The 14,713-nt window shown below is 43.3% G+C and overlaps 1 protein-coding gene across 1 annotated transcript in view; it reads right to left on the bottom strand.

Annotated features, from left to right (window-relative positions):
* LOC122932591 (pumilio homolog 3-like) overlaps positions 1 to 11,095 on the bottom strand; it is an 86,947-nt gene extending 75,852 nt beyond the window's left edge. Inside the window, exons 1-3 of the mRNA XM_044287095.1 lie at positions 10,976 to 11,095; positions 8,540 to 8,634; positions 2,625 to 2,825 (exon numbers count right to left, since the gene is read on the bottom strand). Of these exons, the coding sequence (XP_044143030.1) occupies positions 2,625 to 2,825; positions 8,540 to 8,624 (286 nt within the window). The 5' untranslated portion in view covers positions 8,625 to 8,634; positions 10,976 to 11,095. The remainder of the gene's footprint in view (positions 1 to 2,624; positions 2,826 to 8,539; positions 8,635 to 10,975) is intronic.
* Positions 11,096 to 14,713: the final 3,618 nt, after the last annotated feature.

The raw sequence follows: 14,713 nt of genomic DNA, 5'->3' as shown, positions 1-14,713 counted from the left end.
TTTCTTTTTTTTTTGTCTTTTTACCTTCCAGGTGGACCAACCGATCGACCAGCTGCAGCACCGATGTGCATTCTGACAGAAGCATTGCGCTGCTGTCAGATTACACGCAAGTCGGTGTATGCGGCGCTGCAAGACGGGATTTTCTCCTCTGCAGTGACAGATACGTTTGCCGAGGCATACGAGCTGAGGAGGAGGCGGCGTTCCTATGCTTTGGCAAACACTTTGTATATATATAAAAAAAAATAAAAATAAAAATCCCGGCAATGATTTATTCATCCACATCGATTGATGCGAATGGAGAAATCTGGTTTGCCAGGGCATACGAGCTAAGTGGGTATGGATGTAGGGCGGAGCTCCTATGTCCTGGCAGACGCCTTTCCCCTCCATTTTTTTTTTTGGCAGAGATTTTTTCATCCACATTGATCGATGCGAATGAAGAAATCTGTGCCGTTCATTTTTTTCTTTCAGCCCAGAGGCTGAACGGAAAAAAAAATCTCATTACCTGTATGCTCAATATAAGGAGAATAGCAGAAACTCCTAATGCTGGCCATACATGTAATGATTGCGGAGACCCTCAAATGCCAGGGCAGTACAAACACCCCACAACTGACCCCATTTTGGAAAGAAGACACCCCAAGGTATTTGCTGAGGGGCATATTGAGTCCATGAAAGATTTAAATTTTTGTCCTAAGTTAGCGGAAAGTGCGACTTTGAGAAAAAACAAAAAAAAATCAATTTCCGCTAACTTATGCGAAAAAAAAAAAATTCTATGAACTTGCCAGGCCCCTCATTGGATACCTTGGGGTGTCTTCTTTCCAAAGTGGGGTCACATGTGGGGTATTTATACTGCCCTGGCTTTTTAGGGGCCCTAAAGCGTGAGAAGAAGTCTGGGATCCAAATGTCTAAAAATGCCCTCCTAAAAGGAATGTGGGCACCTTTGCGCATCTAGGCTGCAAAAAAGTGTCACACATCTGGTATCGCCGTACTCAGGAGAAGTTGGGGAATGTGTTTTGGGGTGTCATTTTACATATACCCATGCTGGGTGAGATAAATATCTTGGTCAAATGCCAACTTTGTATAAAAAAATGGGAAAAGTTGTCTTTTGCCAAGATATTTCTCTCACCCAGCATGGGTATATGTAAAATGACACCCCAAAACACATTCCCCAACTTCTCCTGAGTACGGTGATACCAGATGTGTGACACTTTTTTGATGCCAAGGTGGGCAAAGGGGCACATATTCCAAAGTGCACCTTTCGGATTTCACCGGTCATTTTTTACACATTTTGATTGCAAAGTTCTTCTCACACATTAGGGCCCCTAAATTGCCAGGGCAGTATAACTACCCCACAAGTGACCCCATTTTGGAAAGAAGACACCCCAAGGTATTCTGTGAGGGGCATGGTGAGTTCCTAGAATTTTTTTGTCACAAGTTAGCGGAATATGAGACTTTGTAAGAAAAAAAAATAAAAAAAAATCATCATCATCATTTTCCGCTAACTTGTGACAAAAAATAAAAAGTTCTATGAACTCACTATGCCCATCAGCGAATACCTTAGGGTGTCTACTTTCCGAAATGGGGTCATTTGTGGGGTTTTTCTACTGTCTGGGCATTGTAGAACCTCAGGAATCATGACAGGTGCTCAGAAAGTCAGAGCTGTTTCAAAAAGCGGAAATTCACATTTTTGTACCATAGTTTGTAAATGCTATAACTTTTACCCAAACCATTTTTTTTTTGCCCAAACATTTTTTTTTTATCAAAGACATGTAGAACTATAAATTTAGCGAAAAATTTATATATGGATGTCGTTTTTTTTGCAAAATTTTACAGCTGAAAGTGAAAAATGTCATTTTTTTGCAAAAAAATCGTTACATTTTGATTAATAACAAAAAAAGTAAAAATGTCAGCAGCAATAAAATACCACCAAATGAAAGCTCCATTAGTGAGAAGAAAAGGAGGTAAAATTCATTTGGGTGGTAAGTTGCATGACCGAGCGATAAACGGTGAAAGGAGTGTAGTGCCGAAGTGTAAAAAGTGCTCTGGTCATGAAGGGGGTTTCACCTAGCGGGGCTGAAGTGGTTAAAAAAAAAAGGCACAGTTAAAAAGTCGCAAATACATAGTTTGCAACGTTTTAACGCTACATTTCAGAAACAATGGAAATGATAAATCTCCCCCTCTATTCATTGCTTAAATCCAATGGTGCAACTAGAAATGACTGGGCCCTACAGCAAGTTTATGAACAGGGCCCCCTCCCTCCCCCCCAGTAACATATGTATGATACATTAGCATCATATTCCTGTGTGCTGCTGGGGCGCATTTCCTATTGTTATGTCTGTACAGCAGTTATTCACTGATGACTAAGTTATTGATATTATCTGAGGGGCTCTTGTCTCTATGGATGTCATGTGACTGCTCCTCTGCTTGCTGCAATGCATGCTGGGATTTTTACTTTCACTTTACAGCTCCTCCAGGGAGCCATGTCATAGTGAACAGGTTAGAAAAATGACATATAGCCGGTACATGTCACATAGTTTTGGCTATTGTCTGGGGCACTTTGGATTGTTGATACTTAGGGTGGCCAACCCCTTTAACTAAATAACTGAGGCCCGGTTTGAGTAACGCACCGCTTTCTTCACCCTCTTCTTGGGGCTTCCTCTTCTTTGTGAAGCCATCGCCTTGTTTTCTGTTTTTTGGCGCAAACTGTTTCACAGCCGCTTTGCCTCCTGCATGGTCGGGCTTCTTCTTTCCCTTTTCAAACTTTAGAGGCTTACGATTCCCCTTTGGACTCTGTTCTGGGTTTTTTCCATGGCTTTGGGAACCAAGTGCTAATGAGAGAGAAAGCAAACAGATTTACTTCACAGCAGTAATAAATCTAACAGGTAAGGGTGCAGCTTTTCATTTAGGCATGTGTCTAGGCTGGGGCAGCACATTAAATGAATATCCACAGCTAGGAGCTCAAAAAATAGCTTATTATTTTATAAAATAAAAAGTCACCTGGCAAAACAGAGTTTTGTTAGATAAACCTTACATACAGTATGACATTGCTTTCTCTACAAACACAGTTTCCCCTATGGCTCATTAAATATGGCTGGGCTCTGGCGGAATATGGGTTAACTGGACTGGAAAACCTGAACTGTGTTGCTAAGCATCGCCTTCAAGTCATAGTGACATAGGGGGTCATTTATCAAACTGGTGTAAAGTAGAAGTGGCTTAGTTGCCCATAGCAACCAATCAGATTCCACCTATCATTTTCCAAAGGAGCTGTCAAAAATGAAAGGTGGAATCTGATTGGTTGCTATGGGAAACTAAGCCAGTTCTACTCTAAACCAGTTTGCTAAATGACCCCAATAGTTTGTAAAGGTTAATTTAGATGGGACGATTCTGCAGCCGATTGTCAGGAAAGAAGCATTCCTTCCCAACAGTCGGCTGCTCGTTTAGTGAAGGAGACCGCGCACGGTCACAAACCGCTCTTCACTGTATGAGAACGAGGGATTGCTATTGCGATCCCTCTCTCATCCTTATACAGATTCATGTTTTTTGAGGAGCAGATCGCTGTTTAAACACCACCATCTGCTGCCCAGAAACTATGATCGGTGGTGCCTGCATAAACGATGGGATCATCTGATGAACGATTGTTTTGCTCGTTCATCGGGTGTTCGGCGGCACGTTTACAAGGGCAGATTGCAGGGAACGACCGTATGTATTTTGCAGTCCGCAAAAAATACGGATGACGTCCGTGTGCATTCCATATTTTGCGAAACGGAACAGCTGGCCCCTAATAGAACAGTACTATCCTTGTCAGTAATAGGACATTTTTTTGCAGAACAGATAGACGGACATACAGAAACAGAACTCACATGGAGTAACTTCCAAAATTTTTTTTTTTTTTTTGTGGACCCCTTGAAATGAATGGAAAAATGGAACAGACACAGAAAGAAAATACCGTACGTTCGTGTGCATGAGCCCTAAGGCTAAAAAAAAACAAAAAAAAAAAATCTGTCCATCCAGTTATCTAGCAAGTTGATCCAGAGGAAGTCCTATTAGTAAAAGCGATATTGCACCAAATCTCAGACAAGCCCCCTTTTGGCTAAAATTAAAAATGATGTTATACTCCTCACGTTTCAATAACCATAACTTTTTACATTTTCTGCTCATATAGCCATATGATGGCTTATTTTTTCCGAGATAAGTTGTATTTTTTAATGGCACCATTTAATTTACCATGTCTGTTATTGGAAAACAGGAAAATAAAAAGCTTTGTCACCTTTCCCCAAGGTTTTTAGGGGTTTTGACATTAAGGCGCCGACCTTATTCTGCGGCTCATTATGTATGTATTTTTTTTTTTTTGACTACTTTGAAAAAAATAAAAACCTTAGATTTTTTTTTATTTTTTTTTTAAATCTTAATTTTCTGACAGCCATAACGTTTTTAGATTTACATCCGCAGTGCTGTATGGGGGCTTGTTTTTTGTATAACGAACTGTAGTTTTTATTGTTACCATTTTTGTGGTATGTTTGGGGAGGGGGGAATTAAGGCGACTAAAAAATTGTTTTCATTTTTTCTGTTACACCATTCATTGTCACAGGATTTAAAAAAATATATTTTTAATAGTTCAGATATTTTTGGATGCCTGATATGTTAATTTTTTTTATTGCCAATATATTTTTATATGTCAAATTGGGAAAGGGAGGAGAGTTAAACTTTTAATATTGAATTTTTTTTAGAGTTCAAAGCACCGTTATGGATTCAGTTATTGTTTTCTGTATGGGAAATAATGGTTACGTTATATACCCATAGACTTCTATTATGAAGGATTAAAATGGAATGCCTATTAAAGGCTTCTGTTATAACCATGTAATAACGGAAAACAAGAACAGAATCCATAACGCTGATCTGAACTCACCCTTACTTTTATAGTAAAAACTTTTAACCACTTTAGGGGGCTAGAACCTAGGATCATTTGATCCCTTGTCCTATTCACCTTAATAGAGATTATGGGATTCAGACCCGCTCCCTGCTGAACTGTGCCGCAGGCAGCTTATCATGGCAGCCTGGGTAACCGATCAGAGCCCCGCAATTTCACTGCAAGGGCTCCTATAAGAAGGCAGAGGGAGCCGCATCCGAGCTGCCTTACCGCACAGATGCCGCGATTGGCTTAGATTGCAGCATCTGAGGGGCCAATCGCAGCGCTCAGCTCAAAGCCTGAGAAAAAAACAAAACAAAAAAAAAAAGAACTTCTCAGGCTATGATCTGAGCGCTGCGATAACGGAGCGGCGCCCAGGTATAATAGTAAGTGCAGGGAGATCCCTGGGCGCCGCTCTACATGTCTGTATACTTAGTTTATTCTAGTGAAAGGTCCTCTTTAACCACTTCAACCCCGCTAGCTGAAACCCCCTTAATGACCAGGCCACTTTTTACACTTCTGCACTACACTATTTTCACCGTTTATTGCTCGGTCATGCAACTTACCACCCAAATGAATTTTACCTCCTTTTCTTCTCACTAATAGAGCTTTCATTTGGTGGTATTTCATTGCTGCTGACATTTTTACTTTTTTTGTTATTAATCGAAATTTAACGTTTTTTTTTGCAAAAAAATGACATTTTTCACTTTCAGTTGTAAAATTTTGCAAAAAAAACGACATCCATATATAAATTTTTCACTAAATTTATTGTTCTACATGTCTTTGATAAAAAAAAAAATGTTTGGGTCAAAAAAAAATGGTTTGGGTAAAAGTTATAGCGTTTACAAACTATGGTACAAAAATGTGAATTTCCGCTTTTTGAAGCAGCTCTGACTTTTTGAGCACCTGTCATGATTCCTGAGGTTCTACAATGCCCAAACAGTAGAAAAACCCCACAAATGACCCCATTTCGGAAAGTAGACACCCTAAGGTATTCGCTGATGGGCATAGTGAGTTCATAGAACTTTTTATTTTTTGTCACAAGTTAGCGGAAAATGATGATTTTTTTTTTCTTTTTTTTTTTTCTTACAAAGTCTCATATTCCACTAACTTGTGACAAAAAAAAAAAACTTCCATGAACTCACTATGCCCATCACGAAATACCTTGGGGTGTCTTCTTTCCAAAATGGGGTCACTTGTGGGGTAGTTATACTGCCCTGGCATTCTAGGGGACCTAATGTGTGCAAAGTAGTTTGAAATCAAAATGTGTAAAAAATGACCTGTGAAATCCTAAAGGTGCACTTTGGAATGTGGGCCCCTTTGCCCACCTAGGCTGCAAAAAAGTGTCACACATCTGGTATCGCCGTACTCAGGAAAAGTTGGGGAATGTATTTTGGGGTGTCATTTTACATATACCCATGCTGGGTGAGAGAAATATCTTGGCAAAAAACAAACTTTTCCCATTTTTTTTATACAAAGTTGGCATTTGACCAAGATATTTCTCTCACCCAGCATGGGTATATGTAAAATGACACCCCAAAACACATTCCCCAACTTCTCCTGAGTACGGCGATACCACATGTGTGACACTTTTTTGCAGCCTAGATGCGCAAAGCGGCCCAAATTCCTTTTAGGAGGGCATTTTTAGACATTTGGATCCCAGACTTCTTCTCACGCTTTCGGGCCCCTTGGGGTGTCTTCTTTCCGAAATGGGGTCACATGTGGGGTATTTATACTGCCCTGGCATTTTAGGGGCCCTAAAGCGTGAGAAGAAGTCTGGAATATAAATGTCTAAAAAAATTTACGCATTTGGATTCCGTGAGGGGTATGGTGAGTTCATGTGAGATTTTATTTTTTGACACAAGTTAGTGGAATATGAGACTTTGTAAGAAAAAAAAAAAAAAAAAAACAAAAACAATTTCCGCTAACTTGGGCCAAAAAAAATGTCTGAATGGAGCCTTACAGGGGGGGTGATCAATGACAGGGGGGTGATCACCCATATAGACTCCCTGATCACCCCCCTGTCATTGATCACCCCCTTGTAAGGCTCCATTCAGACATCCGTATGATTTTTACGGATCCACGGATACATGGATCAGATCCGCAAAACACATACGGACGTCTGAATGGAGCCTTACAGGGGGGTGATCAATGACAGGGAGGTGATCACCCATATAGATTCCCTGATCACCCCCCTGTAAGGCTCCATTCAGACGTCCGTATGTGTTTTGCGGATCCGATCCATGTATCCGTGGATCCGTAAAAATCATACGGACGTCTGAATGGAGCCTTACAGGGGGGTGATCAGGGAATCTATATGGGTGATCACCTCCCTGTCATTAATCACCCCCCTGTAAGGCTCCATTCAGACGTCCGTATGTGTTTTGCGGATCCGATCCATGTATCCGTGGATCCGTAAAAATCATACGGACGTCTGAATGGAGCCTTACAGGGGGGTGATCAATGACAGGGGGGTGATCAGGGAGTCTATATGGGGTGATCAGGGGTTAATAAGTGACAGGGGGGGGGGGTGTAGTGTAGTGTAGTGGTGTTTTGTGGTACTTTACACAGCTACCTGTGTCCTCTGGTGGTCGATCCAAACAAAAGGGACCACCAGAGAACCAGGTATATTAGACGCTGTTATCAAAACAGCGTCTAATATACCTGTTAGGGGTTAAAAAAAAATCACATCTCCAGCCTGCCAGCGAACGATCGCCGCTGGCAGGCTGGAGATCCACTCGCTTACCTCCCGATCCTGTGAACGCGCGTTCACAGGAAATCACGGCTCTCGCGAGATGACGCATATATGCGTGACTCTGCGCAGAGCTGCCACCTCCGGAACGCGAATCTGCGTTAGGCGGTCCGGAGGTGGTTAAGGTGGTAAACCAAGCAAAGTTTGATTAGACAAATGTCAGAATAAGGGTCCATTCACACGTCCGTAGTGTATTGCGCATCCGCAATACACCTGGCCGGCACCCCTCATAGAACTGCCTATTCTTGTCCGCAATTGCGGACAAGAATAGGACATGTTCTATTTTTTTACGTGGCCACGGCACATAGTGGCAGAGAAAAATGTGCCCAGTGAAAATCACACTTAGGACTCCTGCACACGACCACATCCGTTTTGTAATCTGCAAATTGCAGATCCGCAAAATACTGGTGCGGTCCGTGTGCATCCCACAATTTTCAAAGGACCCACTGTCAAAAAGCCCATTCTTATTCACAAAATGGACACGAATAGGACAGGTTCTATAATCTGTGGGCTGGCCACATGGATGACATCTGTGTGCTGTCTGTTTTTTTTTTTTGTGGACCCATAGAATTGAATGGGTCCGTGTGCAATCTACAAAAAATGCAGATCGGACACGGACCGAAAATACGGTGCATGAGGCCTAATAAGAATGTTTCGGTGGATCTGGAGGCAAAAGATGTGTGGGCTGATAGGAAAGAGCCATTGCCTTGCATGCATACCACATCTCGTGACCGGCTGTTTTCTGCCAGAAATGTCATTATCAGCGAGTATCACATTTAGATCTAATGTGCAATGACCAGCTTCGGGTAGAACACCATTGACATCCTGGTTTGGATCATAATGGTTGTGAACCAGCTCAATCACATTTTAAACATAGATTTTACCTTTTTTCTTAAACTGTCCACTCTTTGGGGATCTCTGCTGAGGCTTCGGTTTTGTTTTCATCTGCTTTTTGCCTTTTGCTTCCATAATGAAAGCTCTATAAAAACCAGAAATAGACGCCATGGTTACACGATGGAGGACCCAGTAGATTAGACAATACCATACAGAGTGAGGGGTAGAAAACCAGGAACGGCTCCAAAACACAGAACAGGTGCAGATCTTTCCCTTAGACCTTATGTCTATGGAGGCTCCAATCCTGGTTTTGGATGACAATTATTGTTGAGCGAACTTGTGTTTTAAGTTCGGCGTCTAAAGTTCGGGTTAATTGAAGATTAGCGTTATGGATTCCGCTACCACGGACTACAACTTGGTCTCTGGTAGCGGAGTCCATAATGTGATTCTTCGATAACCCGAACCTGAACTTTAGACGCCGAACTTAAAACACAAGTTTGCTCAACGCTACTCACAATCACTGATGGAATCACTGAAGTGTGAACTAGGCCCGACATGTGAATCAGGCCTCTAAAATTACCTGTGGTGCAAATTTGAAATCTGCAGCATGTCAACTTAGGCGCGTTTAACACACGCAAGTTCAATGCGTAGAACTCACAGCGTGCGTCTGCGAGAGCTCCTGTCCTGACCTCCCTATCACTGCTGGGGGCGTATAGCAGTATATTGATTTATGATGCTATGTAACCCTTACAGTTCTGGAATGTATTGGATAACAGACAGCATCATGTCCGTGTTATCCAATACAGTCCCATAGCATCATAAATCACTATATGATCCAGTCAGTGCTACGTAGGTCAGGAGCTCTCACAGACACATGGTGCGAGTTCACTAGAAAATACACGTGGAACCTGTCACCTCAAAAATGCATCTACACCCGCCAGCAGTACCTCGTAGTAGCCCGCAGCCCGTTAATAATCATATGTTTCATCCTGTTGTCGGATGCAGTTTTATTCTCCATCAGGGCTATAGTGCCGGCCAGCTTCAAATCAAGGGGCAGCGGCCTCCTTGCTTCAAGTCAAGGTAACCACGCCCCCTAACCGTCTTCTTTTGCCTGAGAGTGACAGCCTGCGGTGCGGCCCCGATTCCCCCAAGTCTCTCGCATGCGCAGTGCGCTCTGTAGTAATGCGCTATCCCATCTCCTGCTGCGGGCTACTGAGGTAATGCTGGCGGGTGTAGATGCATTTTTGAGGTGACAGGTTCCCTTTAAAAATAAAAATCGCACATACAACTGATAAGCTGCCGCTTTCAAAATCTGCACTGCAGGTCAATTACCGCACGGAAAAAATGTAAAGTGAACATGATATTTGTATTATGGTGCAGTGTTTCCACGTGGAATCTGCAACGTGCACAGGTACCCCTGCACAGCGGATATGCACCTCAGATTTCATCCTTTAAAATGGAGACGGTGAAGCCTGCAGCACAAACCTTGTGTAATATATGTACTTTTTGCAGCAGATTTTACCCTCTGTACTTTCAGTCAGGTTCCCTAAAGCCTATTAGAGCATAAGGATGTCGCAGTGGTGTCACATCTTATATAAATGGCTGCTAAGTAATACTACATTTTCACTCCATTTAAAGGGGTTCTATGGGCTTTTAATACTGATGAACTATCCTTAGGATAGGTGATCAATATCTGATCGGTGAGGATCTGACACCCAGCCCCCCACCGATCAGCTGTATGAAGATGCTGCTATGTCTATGGCCAAGCAGCAGCAGAGCAGGAAGACAGCACAGGCACACTGCACGCGCGATCTCCTCATACAGCTGATCGGTGGGGGTGCAAGGTGTCAGACCCCCACCGATCTGATAGTGATGACCTATCCTGAGGATAAGTCATCAATATTAAAAGGCTTAAAGCACTGTTTACACTGTGTGAATGTTTTTTTGTTATTTGGGCGCTTCCGGTATAAACACTGGGGGAGATTTTTCAAAACTGGTGTAAAGTAGAGCTGGCTTAGTTGCCCACAGCAACCAATCAGATTATACCTTTCATTTTTCACAGCTCCTTTGGAATCTGATTGGCTGCTATGGGAAACTAAGCCAGTTCTACTTTACACCAGTTTGATAAATGACCCCACAGTGTGCAGCGCTATTCTAGCCATCAACAATATCTGGAGCACAATGATGCCCTGACAGGCCACATTAGAAGTCATGGCAGAGATATAAGCAAGATGCCCATAGGTACTTACTGCAAAATAACCATCACGGAGCCTCCGCCATGCAGATCAGTCACTGCTGGCAAATAACCCCTAGCACACACCAGAGTATCACAGGCAGTCATAGTATTCATTTATTAGAGGCGATGGCATATGCACCAGGCCTATATCACACGTACAGCAGAACACGTGCATGCCACACAAGCTGTCACATACAGGCACGTAGACACATCGCGTCCTGTTACCATGGAGATTACACCCTATACTCACCGTGAAACAGCCGCGGCCCCGTGCTGATAAATACGTTTTCCTTACCAGCTTATACACACGTGTGGCCAGCACCTAGAAGAATCCCTACAGCGCATGCGTCACGTCCGCCACTTACGTCCCCGTAAAAAGTCGTCAGGAGAAACTTGTGTTAACAGTGAAATAAAGCTTGTTGAGAGTGGAAGAGCGTCACACCGCCATATTGGTTGTGGGCTAGTTAACAGGTCTCTAGGAATACATGATTATACATGGTTGACGTTGTAGGTCCAGTAGATAACGCATGACTGGCTTATGAATCGTTTTATCATTGCAGTTTTTTCAATGGAACGTTAGTTAAATTGCCGCATGGAAAAACCAGCCCGAGTTTTATAAGTGCCGGTTTAGACAAGACAGCATGAGCAACAGAATGTGGGTTTGTGTTTTGTACATTTTATAAAATACCTATATGGGGATTATGGGATATTCAGTGATGTGGAGTCTCCAGATGTAGTCACCAGTTCTGCCAGCAGGTGGCAGTGTTCTCTGCCTTTGGAGTAAAAAGTTGAGCTTTTTTTCATGCTGCAATTATTTGTATAACCAGATGACAGCCTTCCACTTGAAGATATAGGGTGTGTTATATGTACACTAGAGATAGTATAGACAAAAGTGTTATTTATTACATCCCATTCTCAATCCATAGGCATTAATATGGAGTTTGTTCCCCCTTTGCAGCTAGACAGCTTCCACTGTAAGAAGGCTTTCTACAAGATTTTGGACTGTGTCTGGAATATTTTGCACATTCATGCAGAACATTTGTGAGGTCAGACACTGATGTTTGAAGAGAGGGCCTGGCTTGTCATCTCTGTCCTAGTTCATCCCAAAGGTGCCCGATGAGGTGGCGGTCAGGACTCTGTGTGGGACGGTCAAGATCTTCCACACAAACTCACCCAACCAACCATGCCTTTATGGACCTTGCTTTTACACTGGGGCACCGTCATGCTAGAAAAGGGCCTTCCCCAAACCGCTCCCAAAAATTGGGAAGTGTACGATTGTCCAAAATGTCTTGGTATGCGGGACCATGAAGAGTTCCCTTCACTGGAACTAAAGGCTGGCTAGCGTAGATTTCGGTCTTCTACTCCACAAAACTGACATTAAAGAAGATAAATGTGTCGCTGCTCCCGCCTCTCTTACCGTCATCGCGTCCCCTTGTCAGGAAAGAGTCTGATCAGTGAGGCACCACTATCGCATGTACAGGGGCTGCGGCCGAACTTTGCGAATGAATGCACCGCCAACCCCATGAATAATTTGGGGCCCCCTTGGCTGCATCCGGACATGCAAGTAGTATCTTGTTACTTGTTTTGCATCTCAGTGTCCACTACACATGCGATCGCACAGATGAGATTGTCTTAGAGGGTCATTATTTCTATTATTAAGGTGGTAATCACTTATATTTGCATGAATCTATATACCCCTGTGGGAGCCTGCACTTCATGCTATACATCCACTATTATGAGTTATGCACTGACCTGGTGCTCTTCAATGGTCTATGTATAGGATTGCGATATCTGACCTTTATAATTTATGACCTTTATAAGCTATTTAATGAATGAACTAATATTGACCAGTTAACAATCTGGTCAAATATTGTCATCACAATTGAGGGGCTGGCTGATTGCCTTGCCACCTCTTATCAATGCCAAATAATAGCACTGTACTATAACATGTCCCCTGAGGAACCCGGCAATCTATTAGGGTGAAACGCGTTGGAACTCTGACACCCGACCACACGCCACCAACCTAGGAGGCAGTATTTCTGGTGCTCAGTATATATATCTATATTGATGATACATCTGCAGGTACAAATGTTTACGGCAATTTTGAGATCATTTGTTTGATGACACAACGATCCATAGGTAATAACACCTGTGGTATCTTGCGAATTTGGCATGACATTACCTTTGGGAGCAATTGCTCACCCACAGTACGTTGTTATTATGATTGTGGGAGATCAATCGCTTAATATACTGTAATTTTCTTTTTTTGTTCTATATACCTAGAGTAGGCCCCGACTGAGGTTACCACCTACACTATAGGGTATATTCAGGACTCAGCAGGAGGTTCCAGATCACGGGATCGTCCTTATCAGGGCGGCTATTCCGTTCCTAGGCAGGGGCTTGAGCCTAGGGTTAGGCATAGGGACAGATTAGAATCCACAACTGTCCACCCTGTCCATCATTGAGCCTGCCATCTGGACATCACAGTATCATCCCATGCCATCAAGGCTATATCTTTTCTTTCTTTTTTTGTTTCTTTGTCTATGTATGTTTGTGGGAGTCCGTTATTTTATGTAAATTAGATTAAAGGCTACGTTTTAGAACAGGTTGTTCCCTGTGATTACAGGAAAGAGTCTGAGAAACTCCACTTACACAAAAATCTTTGCTTTTGAAAAAGTTGTAAACATGCAATTTGTGACTTTTTCTTACGAAAATATAATTAGATATACTGCGAGATACTGCCGACACACAGGCCGTGTTTTCCTGGCAGATCACAGTCGTGTGAATTAGGGTGCTTTCACACTTGCGGCAGGACGGATCCGGCAGCCTGTTCACCCTGTCGGATCCGTCCTTCCGCTGTTTCGCTCCATTGACCTATAATGGGGACGGGGCGGCGCTCCGGCGCAGTAAGGCAGTTCACGGTCAGAGGCCGCAGGACTAAAAAGTCGGACATGCAGGAGTTTTAGTCCGGCGGCCTTTCGCCGTGTACTGCCGTTCTAGTCAATGGGGACGGAGCGACGGTCCGGCGGCACGGCGAAACGACGGATCCGACAGGGTGAACAGACTGGCGGATTCGTCCTGCCGCTAGTGTGAAAGTAGCCTTAGCCCTAAAGGGCCTAGGTGAACCCTGAAAACCCCATGTAGATCTCTGCTTTGCCACATGGACCTGCACAGATGCACCACAGGGAGCAATTAAGGCCGGCATGTAAAACTCTGGTCTTAAAAATCTCCCCCAAAATGTTTATTTCTTGTTGCTAACATATCATATAGAGAAATGCTACTGAAATCCAACATGCCCAATCCTCCTTACTTCTGACTAATGCTGTTCCTGAACACAGATGGTAGATCCCTCCAAAATGTCAGACCTCTGCGCCCATCACTAGTCATGTCAGTATGTATGACTGCTGCCTCCAGTGACTAAGGCCTTTTTCACACGGGTGAGTTTTCCGTGCAGGTGCAATGCGTGAGGTGAACGGTGCAATGATTGAAGGGAAAATAATAAAATCTACACAACACCTAACTCGAACCCGAACTTCTGTGAAGAAGTCCAGGTTCGGGTCTGGGTACCAAACATGCAGATTCTTCTCACACGCGTGCAAAAAGCATTAAAATGCTTTGCACTCGCGCTGGAAAAATCGCGCATTTTACCGCAGCGCACCCGCATCCTATCCGGCCCTCACACGCGACGCCCGTGTGAAAGAGGCCTAAGAATCACGCCATCACTTCTGCAAGGAAGGCGTGCAAGCTTTGCATTACTAACTGTTTTACTCTCTTTTCTAAGCATTTAATGCCTCATCTGACAAGGGGATGTTGCTTTGTGGGAAAAAAAGGGGGGGGGGGGGAGTTTGTAGTAAAAGAGGCATGGCCTAAATGCATCCCTGTGTGCCAAAAATGCACCATAATTTTGGGGTATGTTTGGAGTCAAATGACACCAACATATAGGTGGTGTAAACTAAGACTAATACAATATAAGGGGGAACAGCACTCC

Source organism: Bufo gargarizans, chromosome 1 (assembly GCF_014858855.1).
Source record: "Bufo gargarizans isolate SCDJY-AF-19 chromosome 1, ASM1485885v1, whole genome shotgun sequence".
In the NCBI taxonomy this organism is placed as follows: domain Eukaryota; kingdom Metazoa; phylum Chordata; class Amphibia; order Anura; family Bufonidae; genus Bufo; species Bufo gargarizans.
Note: the sequence above shows the minus strand (reverse complement) of the source record. Positions and strands in the feature narration are given on the sequence as shown.